Genomic DNA, 21409 nt, shown 5'->3' on the forward strand with positions numbered 1-21409 from the left:
TTTCCGTAAAGCCCTGGCCTCCACAGGAATTAGACCTCAGAGCTAGTGTGGCGTTTGCATGTGGTGGCCGAGGTTATGCATGGGGCATGGGGGCTCAGGGAGGGGAGGAGATGGTACAGTGAGAGACAGGACAGGAAATACCGTGCAGGGAAAAGGGATACTGTGCTGTAAGCCCTGGCTGGGTGGGAGGAGACACTCAGGTGCTCACGACAGGTAAGCCCTCCTGGGAGTGTGGGGTCAGAGAAGAAGAACACAGAGAAAGCTGCCTTGGCCCAGGTCCAGCTGGGCCTGTCGCCTCTAGGCTTGGTCCAGGTACTACTACTCAACACCCCCACCCCCACATAATCAGATGGAGGAGATGGGGCCCTTTGGTGCAGGTGACCCAACCCTGCCCCTGATCAGAGTCCCCAAGGCCAGCCCTCTGCCCTGGCCCAAGTGGTGCTCTGCCCCTTGGCTGGCCTGGCACGGTCTGATGGACGTCTGTATGGGTGGCGAGTCCTTGGGGCAAGGGCCCTAGGGGGGCCTGGGTCTCCCTTCACGAAAGCAAGGCCTACGAGGTGGAAAAGAGGGGAAGGGAAGTGACACCTACCTGAGCTGCCAGCGCTCTCGGAAGCACTCCTGGACATCTTAGGCTGGCCGTGTTTGCCGCTGGCCCGCCCGGGCCCCGGTGGCGGGGGGCCGGAGGGAGCAGGGGCGCCGTCTCCCCTGATGGTGGAGAGATCCTGCATGCTGAAGCTCCGGAGTCTCTCTGATAAGGCACCCTGTCCCTGGACACAACACAGGACGGGGCACACGTCAGAGGCCTGCCCCACAGACCGGGGCAGCTGTGGCGGGCGAACGCAACCGAGGCCAAGAGGGGGGCTCTGATGGTCAGCCAGGTGGAGGCCAGTCCGCTGGAATACTCTGCAGAGGGGCAGCTGCCTGGTGTACTTGCAGGGGACACTGAGGGGATCCAGGCCCAGAAGGTTCCAGGGCCTCCTGTGGGCTCAGGAATTGTTCTTCTGGCTCCAGGCTCCTTCCTCTCCTTCAGACGCCCCCCACAATAAGCCCGAGCCTCGGCCAGACTCAGGGCCGAGGAAACGACTGCTGCCTTCGGTTCCTACTCTACAGGGCTTGTCTGCGGCTTCTCGGGCTTTACATAAATCAAAATCCTTATAGAGCTACATTTTGCTCCGTTCCCAGGACACAAGGATCTGGCTAGAATATCAGAACTTCATAATCTATGTGCTCAGTCCTTACTCTTTTCGAAGGAAATAAAATGCAGACAGTATTTTTTAAACGTATGACAACAGCCATTTCTTTTATCTGTTCACACGACTGTCCGTGAGTCACACTGACTGCCACTGTCACCTTTGAGCTCCATAAAATACCCAAAGTAACGAATCAGGAAGGAAAAAGATGATATTAAAAAAAGACACACACGCGACAAAACACTGTTGACCGTAACCATTTCTCATTCTCAAGGAGCCACAGAAGCTGTCTCAGGGGGAAACTGTTCTTTTGTTTAGGAAAAGCAAGATCAATCCATTATACTTATGAAAGGGAAGGGCCTCGCTGTCTGGATGAGAGAATCTGTCAAAGTGAGAAGATTATAAGGAAGGCACAGGGATGACAGCATTGCTTGAGGTGTGCCTCAGGGGCTGGAGGGGGAGAGCTGTGTTCGGGGGAGAAGGAAACCCGAGGGCGGAGGGGCTGGTAAGAAGACGTGGATTATTGAGAACCGGGCTGGGATTCGGAGCAAGAGGTGACAGGCAAGTAACCACTAGGCAAATTGATAAACTTGGGTATCTTCAGAAACACTCACGGGCATGCAGACTTCCCATAGGTACATGGGATGCATGGATCGGCGGCGGAGGTATTTTATTTGAATAATGAAGGAAAGAGTAGTCCTAGAGGGCTAGAGGACGTGGGGACCACAGGCACCGCAGATAGAACAGAACCAGCAAATCAGCACAAAATCAGCGAGAGCAGCTAACAAGGGCTCTGGGCTGGGGGGTGGGATTGACGAAACCAACAAGGGCCATGACAGCATTAGTTAAGAGGCTTTCAGAGATGGCAGAAGGGTTTGGAGATTTTTTTTTCACTTTACTTAAATAGTAATGAAAATGAGCCAACAAAGCACAGTAATTCACTGAAGTAACTTTAGCAAAAGAGTCAGTTAGCTAAAGGAGCAAACGCAGAATGAGTTCATTAGAGGCAACGGGGGAAGACAAAGGAGCTTGCAGACAGTTTTAGAAAAAATGTCAGAATGAAACAAAGATGCATTAAAATATGAAAATGATAAGTTCTCAGCCTACAAAGATATTTAAAAACCATGTCTCCAGGAAACTAACAACAGCAGAAAGAAAACCATTTAAATAATCAAATATACATACAGGACTTCCCTGGTGGCACAGTGGTTAAGAATCCATCTGCCAATGCCGGGGACACGGGTTCGATCCCTGGTCCGGGAAGATCCCACATGTCGCGGAGCAACTAAGCCTGTGTGCCACAACTACTGAGCCCACACACCACAACTACGGAAGCCTGTGCGCCCTAGAGCCCACGTGCCGCAACTACTGAGCTTGCGTGCTGCAACAACTGAAGCCTGTGCGCCTACAGTCTGTGCTCCGCAACAAGAGAAGCCGCCGCAATGAGAAGCCCGTGCACCGCAAGGAAGAGTAGCCCCCCCTCGCCGCAGCTAGAGAAAGCCCACGTGCAGCAACGAAGACCCAACGCAGCCAAAAATAAAAATAGATTTAAAAATAAATAAATAAAATAAAATAAAAAATATATACAACTAGAATTCTAAATCCAGGCAAAGGGGTGTTTGGAGGGCATTATGTGAGAAAGGCAGAAATCTCCCTGGTTGCCTCAGATACAGCTCCTGAACGATGGTGGGCAAGGGGTTTGAGGCTTCACCTTCTAGACATGACAGCTGGGTGGTCTTTGGCAAGAAAATGAGGGGGGAGACCCGCTCCCCAGTATAATCCCCTCCAAATCCATCAGCCAATGACCCATGATTATTCTACTCAGAAACATTCCAGATGACATCTAGGAACTTCCCTGGAGGTCCAGTGATTAAGATTCCGTGCTTCCACTACAGGGGGCACGTGTTCAATCCCTGGTCGGGGAGCTAAGATCCCACATGCTGCGGGGGGCAGCCAAAAAAAAAAAAAAAAAGGATCACTTCTGGGAAAAAAACTAGGAGGGGCTTCATGATTCTAAGTCCAAATAAATGGTGGCGGACTAACTCCGTCCCTGGGTCTGCCAGCTCTTACAAAGGCTCGGCAATGTATCTGAGGGAAAGAGGCAGCAGGCATGTCCATGACCATTTCAGCAAAGCACTCAGTTCCAGTCCCAGAAGCCAGCTGGCCTGCTCCAGTATCACTAGCATCATGAAGGCAGGAAGTGGCAAAGGTTAGGAAAGAAAAGGAGATAATAACAGCTCAGTATCGACTGAGTCCTGTCTCAGAAGAAACCACGGCAGCATGGATACAGGCTCTTGAAAACAAATTAGCCCGTACCCATCAAAACAATCTGAGACGGTTCAAATCAATATAGCCCTCTCAGCTGTAAACCTCTCAGCCCTGCTCAGTCTCTACTCCAAACCTCATCTCCATTCACTTTCCACAGACCTTATTCCACCGGCCGATTCAGCTCTGCTCTGAGAACCTTCGTTTTCTTATTCTGGGAACAGCCCAAGAGTGGTTCTCTGGTATTCTGCAAAACTGGGTTCCTTATTTTTGGGAAAATAAATTTGGACTCCCTAAATTTGGAAAAGCTTAAAAACATATTCTATAATTCAATGAGCCACATACGAAAAGCTTTGAGACGTTGTAGTGTTTTGGGTTGTTTGACTCAGCATATCCCAAATGTATTTGACCACAGTGGGATAGACTGTTAGTTGACCATCCAAAAGTCATGCCCAATTCCGTTCTCGAAATGGTGAGAAAAAAAACCAGATTTCCCAAACTCCCTCCTAGCTATTATGCATGGCCATGTCTTGCAGTTCTGGCCAATGGGAGGTAAGGGGAAATCCGCTAAGGGATTGCTGGGAAAGATATTTTCTCTCTCTCACATGCAGGAGAAAGGCCTGACCCTGCTCCCTGCCTTCTGCCTTTGAGTGTGGGAACTGCCACCTTGTGACGAGGAGACTCGCAGAGACATCCACCCGGAGCCCTGGCATCACTCAGTCACTGGAATACCGACGGTGCCCATTTACTCCTAGACTTCTTGTGGATAACTATCGTCAATTACAAGACATACATTTTTTCACCTCTGAAAACTGGGGAGGGTCTTACGATTGCTGTTGCCTTGTCTTTGTTGTCACTGCCTACACATGAAGGCACTCAGTTGTTATTCCCAAAGGCATGACCAGACAATGGAAACTCCTGACTGTTCACTGTTAACAAACCATTTAAGACCCAACTGGGACTTCCCCGGTGGCACAGTGGTTAAGACTCCACCCTTCCAATGCAGGGGGCTTGGGTTTAATCCCTGGTCAGGGAACTAAGATCCCACATGCCGTGCAGTGCAGCCAAAAGATTTTTTTAAAAAAAACCCACTTGAAGAAGGAATCTGAGTCTAGGTTGCCTAGAACACGTTCTACTGACACCTTCTAGTAAGATGAAGAAAGTGGCAACATCAGAACTGGCAGAATGGGCATCAGCAGCATGGATGAAAATCTCAGAGACAAAAGCTCTGCATCACCAACGCTCTAGAAAGCACAGAGAGTGATGCGGCCTCATCCTAAACGGATACTGATGAGCGGAGTTGAAAAGTGATTCAGAAGAATCGGATTCTGAAAGTGAAGGTTAGAAAGACTTCAATCAGTTTATGGTGCCTGTATCCTTTATTGCATATACAAAAGTGACACACAGAAAAATCTATGTCTAAAGACTCCAAAAGAGTCTTTTTAATAAGTAGAAGTAGATGGGACTTCCCTGGTGGTCCAGTGGTTAAGAATCTACCTTCCAATGCAGGGGATACAAACTTGATCCCTGGTTGGGGAACTAAGATCCCACATGCCACGGGGCAGCTGAGCCCATGTGCACTCTAGAGCCCAGCCTCATGGGACCAGAAAGGAACACATCCACAGCCTTCCATGAAAACTAACCTCCTGCTTGTATTGTCATACTTTGACCTCTTTATTCCCCACAGTATTGAAAGCAGGGTCTACCCAGTTTTGTTGTGGCTGCTTGCTTACATGCTGTTTGTTTTAACAGACTCACCTTGCTTTTTTCTGGGTATGTCAACAACATATGGCCCAGTGGCTCTCTCAGCTGGGCTCCTAGAGCCCCAGAAATCCCACAGAAGTATCTTGGGGGCAAGGGAGGGGAATCTATTCCTGATTACTTTAATCTTTTCTTTTTCCTGGCTAAAACTCTTAGAAAATTGGACTTTAAGAAGTAAACTGTGGGGACTTCCCTGGTGGCACAGTGGTTAAGAATCCACCTGCCAATGCAGGGGACACGGGTTCAAGCCCTGGTCTGGGAAGATCCCACATGCTGCAGAGCAACTAAGCCCATGCACCGCAACTACTGAGCCCACGTGCTGCAACTACTGAAGCCCATGCACTTAGAGCCTGTGCTCCGCAACAAGAGAAGCCACCACAACGAGGAGCCCACGCACCACAACAAAGAGTAGCCCCTGCTCACCGCAACCAGAGAAAGCCTGTGTGCAGGAACAAAGACCCAACGCAGCCAAAAATAAATAAATAAAAGTAAATTTAAAAAAGTAAACTGTGTCACTGAATTGTCTATTAATCTGAGATCTTTTTTGTATTTCAATTTTATTGATGTAGTTTTTCATTTGTATTTAATTACTACATTTTTCTAATTTTATAGATGGATTCAAGATATAAACCTTAGGGACTTATATGTACTTTTATGTACATATTTATATGTATAGGTACTGTAAATTTAAAAAAAATTTTTACAATTAATTTTTATTGGAGTACAGTTGATTTACAATGTTGTGAATCTGGGAACTTTAATTCCTCATCCTTCCCCCAATTTGTAAGGAATAAGAAATCCATGTAGCTAACACACAGCAAATTTTCTATATTTTGATGCTTTTCTTAGTCAGATGAGGGAGTGTGTTCCTGGGAAAACCCAGACCTTTAAAAAGCTGATATTCTAAGTAAAACAATTTACCACTAATAGAATACCTGCCATTAGGGCCCACAGAACCCCGAGTCAACAGTTACTAAGTTTGGTTGCAAGCCCTCGACGAGGTCCTCTTTTCCAGAGGGACACACAGGGGAAGGGACACCAGTGACAGGGACACAAGTGACAGGAGGGAGCTCCAGCAGAGCACAAAGTTTAGCCCGCCTCACCTCACATGGTTTCTACTGCCTTCAACTGATGACAATGAGAATAAAGACAAAAGGCTTTAGTAAGTCAGGCAGTTGATAACAAAGCCACCAGCATAACCACATTTCCCACTGGCGATTCAAATATTTGAAAAAAAGAAGAGTTAGTACTTCCTTCTAAATTCCCACAGGGTTTCCACCTCGCTGAAACAGTTAACCTCTACAGCTATACATGCTCCACGTCGAGGCCAAGCAGGCTCCTTCCCAACATGCTGCACGAAGGCAAGGGCCTCGTTCGTGACATAGAATTGGATTAACAAACGAGAGAGAGAGAAAGGATTCTTCCCACCGTAGCATCAATCGTCAAATTCAATTCATTCTCCAGGCATGAAACAAACAAACCAAAACACCAAATAAGTTAATTGCATGTTAGATGCTACCAAATCAACACAATAAGAGGCTCTGGGAGGAGGCTGACAGGGCCTCGGCTCTGGGATTAACGCACATGTACACACATGGCTGTCGGGAGGAGAGACACCTGGCTCCGATCCAGACCATGGGCCAGTGGGCACAGGTGGCTGCTGGCTTCCATCCCCGAAGGGTTCAGTTTGGAGTTAGTCACATCTCTCAGCGGGGTTACCTGCCCTTCTCTGAGGTCCAAAGAGGAGACAAAAGGAAAGAGTCGAACCACCTGATAAAAGGGAAAAGAAAAAAAAAAGCCATGGGCACCAAACCTACAAAATGGGTTGAAGGGAGCCATGCTGCCCTGGCCTCCTACAAGTCACTCATTCACTCACTCACTTCTTCATTCCTTCCTTCGCAGCCAACGCTGCTGGAGAGCTCCTAAAGTGCTGCGTGAAGCCCCGCAGGGGAAACAAACATGAATAGGAAACACGACACGGTTCCTACTCCAAGGTTCTCCCAGTCTGGCTGAGGCATCGAGACACAAACGCGTGCAAGACAGCAAATGACAGATGACAAAACATACGACAGAAGCTCAGGGGACAGAGAGAGAGTACTGTTGGCTAGAATACCCGGGGAGGCCTCGTCCAAGAGCTCAGACTTGAGCGAGGCAAGGGCTGCCCCATCAGAAAGAGAGGGGAAGGACACTGTGGCCAGACAGTGGTTGGAGCCAAGGTGGGAGAGTGGAAAACCCGGGTGCATTGGGGAACTGAGATTGAACCAGTCTGAGGAGAAGAGGCTCGGGTGCTGGTGACGAGTGGGAGATCAGTCTGGAAAAACTGTATTTTGCCTGAACCTGGACTTCGATGAGAGCTCCACTGAAGGTTTCTGGGTAGTGAGCAAAGTGAAGACAGTGGGATTTTAGAGTCATGAGAACATTCTGGACACACTGCGTGGCACACATGGAGAACGGCCCCTGGTATCTGCCCTGCCTTCCTTCCTCAGGTTGGAGCTGGGCACATGGATGTCTGCAATAAAGACCGGAAGTGCCCTTCATGGGAGATGAAGCGCAAAAATGAACATTAACTGGTGAGGGAAGGCCGGTTGGGAACACTGGCCAACACCTCAGGCCAGGCTGGATCTGAGGTGCTGACAGCAGCTGCTGAGGAGATGAAGACCTGGATCTGGGAAGCGAGACAGGGCTGTGCAGGACAAGGACGGCACACAGATGAGCAGAGTCCCTGTAAAGCAGAGCAGGGCCTGGTCATCTGAGCCAGGCCAGCACCCAGGTGATGGGGTTTGGGGGTCACCGGGAAGGGCTCCACACGCAGCAGCTGTTCAGCCCTCATGTGTAGAAGGCCACCAGTGAGACCCAGCTGGAAGCTCTGCTTGGTCCAGGCTTCCTCCTTGGAGAGGCCAGGCCCTGAGGGGAGGTTAAAGCTGTGGCAGATCTCTCTTCAAGGAGTAGGAGTCGGGTAGGGGACCCAGAGGTGGGGCATCCACAGGACAAGTTTGCTCAGTGAAAAGCGGAGCTACGATTACAACTTCCCACTTTATCACAGTGATACGCTTTGTTTATTTGTTTTGCTTTTCAATATCCTCATTTCTTTTTACTGAAGTACAGTTGATGTACCATGTTATATGAGGACACAGTGATAAAGCTTTAAAGAAACTATCTTTAGTCTCTTAAGGTAACTTGCGACCCACCACCTGCATTTCAGTGTGGCCCCAGCCTTGCCTCAAGGCAAAGTGGGAGCCTGCCTTGGGGGCAGCTGCTGGCTGTCTCTCGCATATGAATGTACCTTCCTGACTCCTAGAGGTATTCCAGATAAAACGGTCAGAAGCTCAGGCAGACAACCTTAAAAGTACCCTGGGCTGGGACTCGCTCTAGAATTGTCAGGGGCAGACAGGCATCCCTCAGGCTCTCGGCCATGGGGGCTCAGGGCCTGGGGGTGTGATCCAAGCAGAATGTGGTCCGGAATTGTCAGTTCAGTGTGTGTGGAGGGGAGGGGGCCATGGGGGTGTCTGGAGTGATGCAGGAACACAGGACTGGGAACTGGAGTATCGCTCTCAGCCCAGCAGCATGACCTTGGGCACTGGGATCTCGGGGTCCTCCCCTGTGAAGTAAGTGGCACCTAAGGCTCCTTCCTGTCCTAACAACCCACAGGTTGACATTCCTCTCTCTCTCTCTCTCTCTCTCTCTCTCTCAGTGGGGTTTGGGGCAGGGGCTCACGTGTTATATAGACGCTGCCACTCGGACACTGCTCACCTCAAGGCTGAACAAGGAGACGGAAGATGGGCCCAGAGCAATGAGGGACCTGAAGCCCAGGGTGGGAGAGTGGCTTGCCCAGGGCCACACAGCACAGGCAAGGTGGACAGGGAGGGACAAGGGCGCAGGCAGCGCCCCAACTGTGCCCAAGCTACCGCACCACAGAGAAAAGACGGGAAGAGATCCGCACAAGCAGGAGACAGCCTCCTCTCCACAAGAGTCTGGACTGTAACTTCCCAATGCCAGCATCGGACTTGTTTCTCTTATTGGTTCAACAGTGAGTGAAGATCATGGTCAACCTTAGAGAGCAAACTGACACAGGAGAAGTGGCCAACAGGTGGCCTCAGCATGAGCTCTGCCTCCTGGGAAATCTCTATGGACATCGACTCATGACTGTTTTGTGGCAAAAACCATTATCATGCCCATTTTGCAGGTGGAGAGGCTGAGGCTCATAGAGGTGCAACAGCAAGTGGGGGAGGTGGGGTTTTTTTTGTTTGTTTTTTTGGCTAGGCCGCGTGGCATGTGGGATCTTAATTCCCCGACCAGGGATCGAACCTGCACCCCCTTCATTGGAAGCACAGAATCTTAACCACTGGACCGCCAGGGAAGTCCTGGAGCTGGGATTTTTTTAACCTGGGTCTGCATATTTCCAAAGCCCATACTTGTTGCTAAGCATTGCTCTCCTGGCTGTGACAGCTAAAAATATGAACAGCCATCCTTCATCCCTTTACCATTTACTGTGCACCTAGTAGGGGTGCAGGTAAGACATGGATATAAATGACTACAAGAGGGCCACTGGGGTGCCATGAAGTGAGACCAGTTCCCCCAGGAATCTAAGGAGGCTGCTGTGAAGGACGTGGCTCTTGACCTTGAAGGGTGGACAGGATTTCAAACAGGTGGGAACAGGGGCAGATGAACTAGCATCAGTAGAGGCAGGAAAGAGAAAATTCTAGAAACAGCAGAGTTGCTATTTCTAGAAGAGCACTGAAGGTGGTGCTGTAAGTACAGTATACAAGAACCAGAAAGGTCAGGAGAGACTAGACAGGAAGGTTGGGATCAGGGCCAAATGCACAGGCCTCAAACAGGAAGGGAGAGTGGCAGTGACCCCTTGAGTGGCTACTGCAATAGTCCAAGCTAGAAGGGAGGGTGCCTGGAAGAGGGCCTGGAAGGAAGGAAGGAAGGAAGGGGTATCAAATGGGCAGGACTTGAAGAGTCAATCAGAGGAAGGAGGAACTCAAAGATGACTGAAATTTGGAGCTTGGGGTCCAGAGAGGATGGTGATTTTGTCATCATCAGAAATTTGGGACACAAGAGGAGGGACACATTTGGAGTTAGAGAGATGCTGACTGAAGGTACCAGGAGACAGGGAGGAGATGTTCAGAGGACCAGAAATGCTGGACTTGAGACCTGGGGAGAGGAGCCTATCTGGGAACCAGGAGCAACAGGTGGTGACAGCTGAAGGTGAGGGAAAGGATGAGTGGCTCTGGGATGGAGAGGAGAGCAAGGCGGGGCCCTGGAGAATTCCCCCCAACACTGAGGGAGTGAGGGCAGGAGCCAGGAGTCAGGGGGGAGGAGGTGACCAGGAAGGAAGGTGCATTGACACAGCCAAGTGCTTTCTCAGACCTCCTAGGTTCAACCAGGCTCTTCTCAGAGGTCAGGCAGGCAGGTGGGCTTCTCTCTTTCCACTGGGACCCTCGATGCCTCCAGCTACATATGATCTCCACAGGCAAACTTGGAACAGAGATTTGGCAAGTAATATCAGACCGGCAACTCCGCCTTCTGCTGACTTGTGCGACTGAGTCTCTTGTTTGTTTCAATCCACCTCACCATCTATGGAGTGGAGTAAGGTGAGGTAACATTCCAAGTAGAAACATCGGGACGAAGACCGGGTGTCGAGGAACAAAGGCGAGTGTGGTGGAACCACAGTGGACAAGGCTTCAGGTGCTGCTTCAGGTTTTGGAAATGAGCTCCAGGGCAAGCTGATTTGTCTGGGAGGGAAGTATTCCCTATCCGCTACCTAAATTTTTTCAGCAGGTTGTCCATAACAGTTTATGTAATCTTGGTGTTTAAATGGTTGCCACGGTGAACTCTAAATATTAATTTTATGTTACACGGTCCTTGGCTTCAACAGAAGAAAGAGGGCTAACTTGACATAAGCTAGCGCAGAGGCTGGGAAATGTTCCTCTGAGGGGGTGAAGGGACGAGCATGAAACTTCTCAGAGTCCTCAGCCACTTAGATTCAGCAGACACAAGTGTGCGAAGCCAGACAAGGGAGACACGGGGATCCAAAAGGGACAGCAGTCTTCTCTTCTTTCTTGGAAATACATTCAAAGCATGAGTGGATACAGGGAGGTTTTATAAAAAGAAAATGAACACCTGCCCTCTGATTAATCGTAAACAGGTAGTTTTTGCTTTTGTCTATCGTGGGGGTTTTTTGGCAAGAAAAAAAACAAAGGCAAAGGCAAACAACTCCAGTCTGGTCAGAAGCCCCTAATCACTAGGCTTATGAACTTTCCAGAATGAGCTTCTGGTTCCAAGAATAAAGTTCCATGTCGTTTGAAAGCAGTATTTTTTTTTTTTTTTTTTTTTTTGCGGTACGTGGGCCTCTCACTGTTGTGGCCTCTCCCATTGCGGAGCACAGGCTCCGGATGCGCAGGCTCAGCAGCCATGGCTCACGGGCCCAGCCGCTCCGCGGCATGTGGGATCCTCCCGGACCGGGGCACGAACCCGTGTCCCCTGCATCGGCAGGCGGACTCTCAACCACTGCGCCACCAGGGAAGCCCGAAAGCAGTATTTTTATTCAAGCAAGAGGTTTAGATAAAGCAGTGATGGATAAAAAATAAGGATCAGAGGGAGAGGACATTTTTTAAAACTATTTATGCTGAACTGTTTAAAGAGTTTGTTTTTAAAGCAAAATTGAGTGGGAATTTTTTTTTTAAATGAGTGGGAAAACACTATAATTTATCTCTCTGTGATTGTGCCTAGGTGTTCAGATGCTAGGGCTAAAACCAAGGCTTGGCTATACCCTGGTGGCCACTGACCATAACTGCAGGCAAAGTATCTGAGCTCTGGCTGGCAAGTCAGCAAAGCGGAGGTCACGGTGTGAAAGCAGAGCCGGACCAGGGGAGAAGATGAAGAAACGGAAAGATCGACCATGGGCAATGCCGCAGGCTGAGTCTCCATCTGCCCGTTTTCCTCGTGAACCTCATATACAGAGGCCCCAAAGGGCTAAGTGGGTAAGGGAGGGGCCCTTGTCAAAGCAGAGCACTGCAGGCGAGAAGATGGAAATAAGGCAAAGGAGAGCCCAAGAGGCTTAACAGAAGGCTTGGGACAGTGCTGCCCAAGAGAACTTTCTGCGATGGTGGGAACGTTCTATCCCTGTGTCAGCCACCAGCCACGCTGGCTGCTGAGGACTCGAAAGCGGGTGAGTAAAGACTGAGGAATTGAATATTAAAATTTACTTCATTTCAATTAATTTAAACAGCCACACGTGGCAAGTGGCTACCATTTCGGGCAGAGCAGGAGTGGAGGCATCAAAAAGTTTATTCTTCAGACCCATCAACAAGGTTTAATGAGTGTAAAACACCAGACAAGTTAGCAAAGTTTGGTTTTGGGTTTTTGCTAAGCAAGAAACAAAGGAAAAGAATCCAGAGTCACTCAGGGCCAGAAGCTCACAATCTAACAGGAAATACTAGATTCTAGGGGGGAAAAACCCCACACGCAACCTGGGGACGAAGCATCCCTAATTCACAGAACGCCAGCTTTACTTAGACCGGCTGTCTTAAACAGGTGACTTTAATAACACTATTGTCAGCACTGGAACTGTTCTAGGGATAGGATCTCCAGGGAAAGTAAAAGGCATTATTTTTCAAGTTATGAGACAGGTCAAAAGCAAGATTGGTTTACCAGGCCTGAGAAGTGGGCAGGTGGAAGAGACCTAGGATATGGTTCAAATGGCAAGGGGAATAAGGTGGCCTGGATACCTCACAGTTTGGGGGGATTTTTTTGAAGATTTTTTTATGTGGACCATTTTTCAAGTCCTTATTGAAGTTATTACAATATTGCTTCTGGTTTTTTTTTTTTTTATGTTTTTAATTTTTGGCCAGGAGGCATGTGGGATCTTAGTTCCCCGACCAGGGATCGAACCCACACCCCCTGCATTGGAAGGTGTAGTCTTAACCACTTGACCGTCAGGGAAGTCAGTTGTAAAACTACCTGACAGTTTTAAAACTCTTGATCAATTGGTTTTTCTCACTATTGTTTCTCTTCCCTTGAGAATGTGTTTTGCTTAACTAATGAGTTTCTAGAGCATTAATTTTAAAAAGCGAGAGATTTCCAATTCTAGTCTTAAAAAGACGTGGGGCTCAATTTTCCCTCTGGGTGGAATTACTGGCTGGGAAACAGCTAATATCTAAGCTCAGAGCCAGCCAAGAGACTAGGGACACTTAGAAAGAAGGTACTACCGAGGTGTGTCCCTAGGAAGGAGACAGAGCAGCTTTTGCTGAAAGAAAAAAATGCATCACTACTTCCCGGGGACAAGGATTAGACCTTGGGGAAAACTGGGAGGTGGGCTGGGGGTTAATAGGCCTGGGGAGAAATTTCCAACGTGTAATTTTGTTTGTTTTGTTTTAGCTTTTCTATTCTAAGATAAAACATTAACATTAATAACAACTTATATTTGTACAATGATATGGTTTACAAAGCTTCTTCACACTTCATGATGATCCCAAAACCCTGCAAACATTCATTTTTTTAGAGAAAGGGCTCAGGGTTCAAAGTTATAAGGAAAAAAAGGATTAACTAAAAGTGGAGGCAGAAGATCTTTCATTCTTCTGGTTAAGTTCTGCAGTTTCCTCCTGGGGAGCCACCAAAGGATGGAAAATAGAGCAGATGAGGAAGGAGTGACCGCCCTCATCCGGTCCCCTGGTCCCAGCCTCCCTTCAATCTGTCTGAACTCAGAGGGAGGCTCTCAGTCACCTCACCCTCTCTCCTGCAACTGTTTGGCTAAATGCAGCGGATGTTTACAGTGAGAACTGATTTGTAGGCTGAGGGTGTTTTCTGGGAGGAGACAGGCAGGGTCCAAGAGATGTAAAATGGAGCCATGAGGAGGGCGACCATAAACCCCGGTTTGCTTGGAACAGACCTAGTTTCTACCTGTTGTCCCAGCATAATAATTACAGCACCGTTTCACTCTCAGATGTGTGCTGTTTGAACAGTATATGGTCACCCTAGCCACTGTGACTGGGCAGAGTGTCTTTTTTTCACAAAATTGCTTTGATTGTTCCCCTGGGGGTAATCGACAAGGTTGTTCTGGACTCAGCTTTCTCATTCTCAAGGTTAATGCTTCTAAGCAGCTAAATCTGCATCCCAGGAATGTTAAAACAAGTTAACTGTTTTAACCCTCATCACCTGTGGTGTATGGTTCTGGATGGGCCCTCAGGCAGGGACCTGTAAAGAGTTGGCTGTTTATTTTATTTACTTATTTTTTAAAATATATTTATTTATTTTGTTTATTTATTTTTGGCTGCGTTGGGTCTTTGTTGCTGCACGCAGGCTTTCTCTCGTTGCGGTGAGCGGGGACTTCTCTTCGTTGCAGTGCAAGGGCTTCTCATCGAGTTGGCTTCTCTTTGTTGGGGAGCAAGGGCTCTAGGCGCAGGAGCTTCAGTAGTTGTGGCACACAGGCTCAGTAGTTGTGGCTTGCTGGCTCTAGAGCGCAGGCTCAGTAGTTGTGGCGCACAGGCTTAGTTGCTCCGCGGCATGTGGGATCTGCCTGGACCAGGGCTTGAACCCGTGTCCCCTGCATTGGCAGGCAGATTCTTAACCACTGAGCCACCAGGGGAGTCCGAGTTGGCTGTTTAAAAATCATCTGGGGAACTTGTTAAAAATAGAGATTCAAGGGCTCACTGCCTGAGATTCTGATTCAGCACATCTGAGAATCTGTTTAAAAATGAAAAACAAAGCTTCCCAGGTGGTTTGGATACTAAAGCCAGATTTGAACCTACTGGTGACTTATCATCCTTTGGCCGCGGCCTGGAGTGGTCCATTGTTACTATGGAAACCACTGATCTATCCCTCAGCCAGGTTGAATTTTACTTCTTTTTCTTTTCTTTTCTTTTTTAAAGTACACATCTGTTTCAAAAACAGAGGGCATTATTTTGGGGAAAGAAGAGTGTTTTCTCTCTCAAGATATTTAGAGAGGAAAAGCAAAGCCCCCACAAGGCAGAAAATTTTCTTGTCTGAAACCAAATTCAGCAGGAAGCAGGCGTCCCTCACTACTTTTTAGCCCAACTAGAAAGAACTAATGAGCAGTTATTTTCCGAGGCAAGTTTCAGACTATCTAGAGCTTCCTTCAGGTTAGTTGTAAGGTGCCCGGCTGGAGGCCTAGGCTCACGGGCTTCCCCAGTGGTCAGAGGGACTGGCGGTGACTGGCCAAGATTCAGGAGGCTCCAGCTTGAGGCAGACCTGGAAGAGGACGGCCCTACAGAATTACCATAAGAATATAATTTACACACACGGCTGAGTGGCCTGGTGACCGGTACTGAGCCACCCTGATAAATATACCACACTGATGCTCTACAACTGAGCTGAGAACAGAGCAGTAACCTATATTCCTTCAGGTGCAGAAGCAAAGATGGGGTGGGGAGAGGGCCTGGGAGGCCTCTGTAGCTTTATGTGGCAAAGTTAGCCTGATGAATTCAGAATTTAGCAATTCTGAGTTCTCTTTTCTGTCAGCTTAAACACAAAAGCCTAAAACGATTGCATCTCAAACAGAAGGATCTTAGAATTCACTGCTCTTTGTAAATCCTGATACATCTCCAGATACCAAAGCGGAACTTCCCCTCCGATGATACTCATTGGGATTCATCACTTTGCCAGCTACTCTTGTACCTAAGGTGGACAGGGACCCTCCAGGTACCAGCGGAACACTTCACTATGGTTCTGTGTTACAGAAGCACCTGGTCCTTCTCTGAAATAGGAATCACTCCCCTTTGGTTCTCCTGTCTCCCCGCCAGCCTTTGTCTGCAGAACTCCTTGACTTTATGTGGAAGGTGCTTTTCAAACTCCCAGCCCTGTGTGCTAAGTTTTCCTCCCAGAAATGCTCCTAAAGTGCCTCTCCTTGGTTCAGGGCCCAGAAAACCCAGCTCAGTTCCCTGACCCAACTGGCTATCAACACCCTCCATCCCACCATCCACTGGGAGCCCGTGGAGCACGAAGATCTGTATTAATTGTCCTCTTCCAAACACTTTCACAGCTCTACCCTCTCTTTCCCCCAAACCCTCACATGGCCACCCAGGATTCATAGCTTCCCTTTGCTAATACAGCTCACCTCCCAACCATTGTATCTCTCCAGACATAAGCATAACTGCCTTTCCTCCACCCTCAGCCAACTGTAGACCCCTACTCTACCTTTGGATTTGGAGGAAGGTGTTGTCACCAGGAAACACTAGGGCAATATGCTGAATTTGCTCTGAGAGTAAACATCTACCAATTTAATTTTTCAGGGCTGAGCACATAACGAGAAACTGACAAAGCGACAAGGAGAATGTAATGGGAGAGGAAGCTGGGAAGGAACACAGAGGGCCTTTGAACAGGGCTGGGTGGAAAAAAGAAGGAAGTAATTGCTTATATCACAATATCCCACAAGACCAGTATTTATTTCAAACCTCCTCTACCTCTAGTTACTGCTGCTACACATATCATTGTCCTCCACGTTTGAACCACTCAACTTATTCTAGGACCCTGGGTTCCTTCCCCTGGATCTGTGGGGCCACGTGAGCATGGAGTGCACCCACTCACTCAGGTAATAAGTCTCTGCACCTGTCTATTTAGGTGACTCTCCCAGTGCACCCTAGGAAATTGCAGAGAAGAGCTCCCTCTCCTCCCCTTCTCTCTTCTCTGCGTCCAAGGATTTCACTCCAAGTACTTTAGAGGTCCTTGAGACCCACAGATGAGCTTCAGGAGCTCGGGGAACCCCTCAATATTGCATAAATCATTTGTGTGTGGGGGTGTGCAGTTTTCTGGGGGCAAGATTCACCCTTTTTCCCCTCAGATTTTCAATGGGACCCCAAAAAGGATGAGGAACCTGATCGGTCCTTAGCCTGTCTCTGGGCAAGTTACAGCCATGGTGGTCAGGTCCCAACATGGTACCTTGGAAGCAGCCATCACCGCCGCCGTGGCCGCCACGTTCAAGCCTCGCTTCCCAAAGTGCACGAGGGCATCATAACTTCGGTCTTTTGCTTGGACCAGGCAATCATCGATTTCCTGTCGAAGGAAAACAGAGGCACACTGAGTTGGAAAGCTCAAGTAAATCTCTGTTCTTTCTCCCTTCTCCTGAGCGCTGAGCTTGGGGGCTTGTGCCCAACCACTCATTCTCTCTGGCATTGCCACTAACTGGCTGTCAGACCTGGGCAAGTACTTAGCCTCTATTCACGGTTCTGTCTTCTGAAAAATGAGGACCCTGGTAGCACCTAACTTGTGGAGCAAGGTGAGGATTACATGCGATCATTCCAGGAAAGCACCTGACACAGTGGCTGGTTTCAATAACCAAGAACCATTGTCATCTTCCTTATCTCAAGGAGGTCAGGCCCCGGCAGCTCTGAAATTCTGTTATTCCACAGCTATTTCATACGATATCCATATCCCTCCCCGTGTATATATCGATGGGAGGGATTAGGACATAGAAAGAAATAGGTGTTATTTTTGTTGATAGAGAAGATCATTGTACAGATAAAAAAATAAAAGCATAAATTAGAAGTCATCCAGCATCATACCACAAGGTAAAGGTGAGGTGGGAAAGAGGATTGACATCTACTTCAGGGACCGAGACCAAGTAAGATATTGGTTTAGTTCAAATTTGAATCAACGTTGGCTCGTTCTTTTTGTTTGTTTGGTTTGGGTGGTTGTTGTCACTGTTTGAAGAAAACAGTGATTTTGGAATCACAGGAGCTCATTGCAGAGTTCAGTCAATGACACTTGGTCTCCGTTTCATTTGAAGTTCAGCACATCGGTGCACTTCCTTGACTTTGGGGTATGCAGGCGGGCAGTCAACCCCCTGCCTTGTCCTTGTTTAAGCTCCTTCAAGAAGTCACCACACTAAGTCTCCATTGCGACCCCTGGCCGACTCCAGAAGTGATTCCTGGCAGCTCTTAAGAGTCAGTCACCTTCATTTCCATGGAAATGACACTGGCAGCTTCAGGGTAAGTCCAGCGTTTGGAGAAAGGGAAGCAGGAAGAATAGAGATTTGATAACCAGGTCGAGACAGGGATTACCGTTCCTCAAAATCCACCCTCTGAGACGGGAAGTGTGTCCTAGTTCCTAAACGGATTCTCAGAAACGTCTACAGTAGCCTGCTCATCCAACCGATATACTCAAAGGCTTCCCCTGGAAGTCCAAAGTAGCCAACTTTCAGAAGCAATAGAAATGAATATATCAAGCCACCAACAGTGCTCCTAATTCATGCTGTAGGATCCTACCACACAATCAGTTTAGAAAGTCATATAATATCATTAATGAGTTATACAATGTTGGACCCAGTAATCCCAGTCCTGAGAATGTATTCTAAGATAAGAAGTCAACAGAAGGAACTATATACCATGTGTGGTGACTGTCGTGGGTCACTAGGAAGACCAAGTGAGAAAGGATGCTATGCCGTCATGTCTAAGATCTCAGAAGATAAATACTGCATCTGCTCAGCGTTTTTGTTATTGCCTCTTGGTTTGGAGTGGCTTTTTTTTTTTTAATGTACACTTAAAATTTTATTTTAAAGAAACGTTTCACAGACTGGATTGAACTTAAAAAAGGAGCTACCAAACAAATTAATAAGACAGAGGTCCTGTTTATTTTAGTGGTCTCAGCATCTATTACTGTATGAAATCTTAAGAAAACAATGGCATAATCCATTGAAAGCAAATCCGGCAGATTAGGTTCAGTGGAGATGTTAAACAAAAAATAATTTTATAGACAGTGACATTATCTTATAAGTAGCTTAAATTTCTTTTCAAGAGGTGTAAGTTGTAATTCCCCCTTGAATCCTTAGTTATTGTTGACCCCTTCCTGCAATCTCTCCCTATCTTATTTTTTCCATCTCTGACAATAGACACACCTGCATTTTCATTTCAAGGATGTATGTGAAGTACTCTGAAGCGAAACAAACACAAATGATAAATAGCGTGAAACAAATTATTATGACTATTCTCATTAATACTTATTGACTGATAATTACTAAAGTAATTACTAAAGTAATTACTAAAGTACTAAAGATAATTACTAAAGTAAAGCAGGTATTTCATTGGTAGCATACATTTTATCATTGAACAATAAAGCAAACATACTAGAAATGTATTATGTTCCAGTCTCTGTTAGTAGCTATCTGGGTACAAGTTCAAATCATTTAATCTCTCTAGGCTTCAACGTTCCTGTTTATGTTAAGTTTTTAAAGTATTTTAATAGTCTATGTAAAAATCCTATCTGCAAAAGGATAGGGGCTGAGCCTGATGAAAGGAAGGAAATTCAGTTTGGGGAGTTGAATTATGAGTGAATCTCTTCTGCTTTTTGTTTCAATGTATGGAAATGTTTTACAATAAATAATGATGAATAACATCCTCTGGAGAATTTCACCACTATTTCTAAACAGGTCATAAAAATAGACTTAAAAAAGAAAGATTAGAAGGAACGAATGTTGGAGGGGGGAAATAAGAGTCAATTAAGAGCCTCCTGCAATAAAACAACCTGCCTTTTTTTTTTTTAATCACTTTTTAAAATTTTTTCACTCGCTGGAAGGAGTGCAGGCAGAGCAACATAAATTACCTTTTCTTTTGAGGACAGCGTGGGATGTACAAACTTCCTATAGAGGAGGCTGGAGCCTTTTGTGTAGGGAGACAGCAGCCAGGCTACAAATGCTATTTTTAGTTCATAATAGAATGGAAACCTGGAGAGAGATGAGAAAATACACATTCCATTAGGTTCTCAGCAACTCCGCCCTGAGTCTTTGAAACATGAGACCGGGGGGCACAGACACCTCTCCTGCCTGCACACGGCCGCCTGGCCCCCAGATTCCCATGAAGGTGTATGCACACACAAGCACATCCAAGGCACAAGCCCAAGGCCTCTTGGAAGCCAGTTCATTTTTTTTTTTTTTCCTCTTTGGCCATACGGCTCAGCTTGTGGGATCTTAGTTCCCCAACCAGGGATTGAACCTGGACCCTCAACAAAGAAAGCACTGAGTCCTAACCTACTGGACCACCAGGGAATTCCCAAAGCCGGTTCGTGTTTTCTTTCCTTGTCAAGCAAGCCAGGGAGCTGGGGTCTCTCCAGCAATCACCCTATGACCGTGCTTGACAACAGCTGGAGCTTCCGACCGAGCTCTGCTCATTTCGGTTGGAGCCGGGGTTCCTGTAGGCCCAGATGCCACAACCAGCCGTGCCCAATTTCCCGGTCATTCACTCTTCACTGGAGGCCACGAAGGCACAGACACAGGATTTACCGTAGGGCGGAGCTGACAAAGAATCGCCAGACTGAGAGTAAAGCCTCCCCTCCTCGGCTATCTTCTTAGTCCCCCAAAAAGGCAGGGATGGGAGCCCGATGCTTGCCAGGAAAGAGGATGCTACTCACCCTATTCAAACCAACAGCAGGCTGGCGGGGAGGAGGGGAGGCATCAATTAGGAGTTTGGTGTTAACATATACACACTACTATATATAAAATAGATACCAACAATGACCTATTGTATAACACAGGGAACTACACTTAACATTTTGTCATAACCCATTAGAGAAAAGAATCTGAAAAAAATATATAACTGAATCACTTTGCTTACACCTGAAACAAACACATCATTGTAAATCAACTCTACTTCAATTTAAAAAATTAAATTTAATTTAAAAAACCAACAGCAGGCAAAAAGGTCTTGATCTTTTTGGTGCCGAAAGAAAGAATAGTTCAGGGTACAGATAACATACGATACTGAAGTTTAAAGTCCTGTGTGCCGTGTGTTTATGCATCCCATAAACACCCACCCAGCACCCATATGTGGCAGCCGGTGCTGAGCACCAAGGAGACAGTGGGAAGCAAAGAAGACCTGACCCCTGCTCTCTTGGAGCTTCCAGTCTAGCGGGAAACATAGACAAGGTTCTGGTGTCCTTGGAACTGGTAGTCCAGTCAAGGAAACAGAGATTGCTCAAATCATCACGATTAATATAGAATAGCAACCTGAGACGAGTGCCATCGCGGGCCTCTGCTGACCCACGTGGTGTCTCTGCACGTGTGAGAAAAAGCCAAGTCCTTCAGCTGGATGCAGTCCTGGGAGCACATGGCTTGCAAACAGGGCTTCATCCGAATTTCAGCTCCGCTCGCCTCCTTGGCCAGATATCTTGTGCTATGAACAACCTGTGCAACCATACTTGGCAGGCCGGATGTGTATTAACCATATTTAAAAATTTTCTGTCCT

At 47.4% G+C, this 21409-nt stretch overlaps 1 protein-coding gene across 8 annotated transcripts in view; it reads right to left on the minus strand.

The window, feature by feature from the left end:
- Positions 1–21409, minus strand: part of REEP1 (receptor accessory protein 1) — a 111012-nt gene that overhangs the window by 15341 nt on the left and 74262 nt on the right. For 3 of the 8 annotated variants that reach the window (XM_082672244.1, XM_082672241.1, XM_082672242.1), the window contains exons 4-7: positions 19773–19893; positions 17115–17228; positions 6801–6986; positions 590–767 (exon numbers count right to left, since the gene is read on the minus strand). In XM_082672244.1, coding sequence (XP_082528370.1) covers positions 590–767; positions 6801–6986; positions 17115–17228; positions 19773–19893 — 599 coding nt within the window. The remainder of the gene's footprint in view (positions 1–589; positions 768–6800; positions 6987–17114; positions 17229–19772; positions 19894–21409) is intronic. The other 5 variants (XM_082672247.1, XM_082672246.1, XM_082672245.1 and 2 more) reach the window with 4 other exon arrangements.

The sequence above is a fragment of the Grampus griseus genome, assembly GCF_964374135.1.
Source record: "Grampus griseus genome assembly, chromosome: 15".
Taxonomy (NCBI): Eukaryota; Metazoa; Chordata; class Mammalia; order Artiodactyla; family Delphinidae; genus Grampus; species Grampus griseus.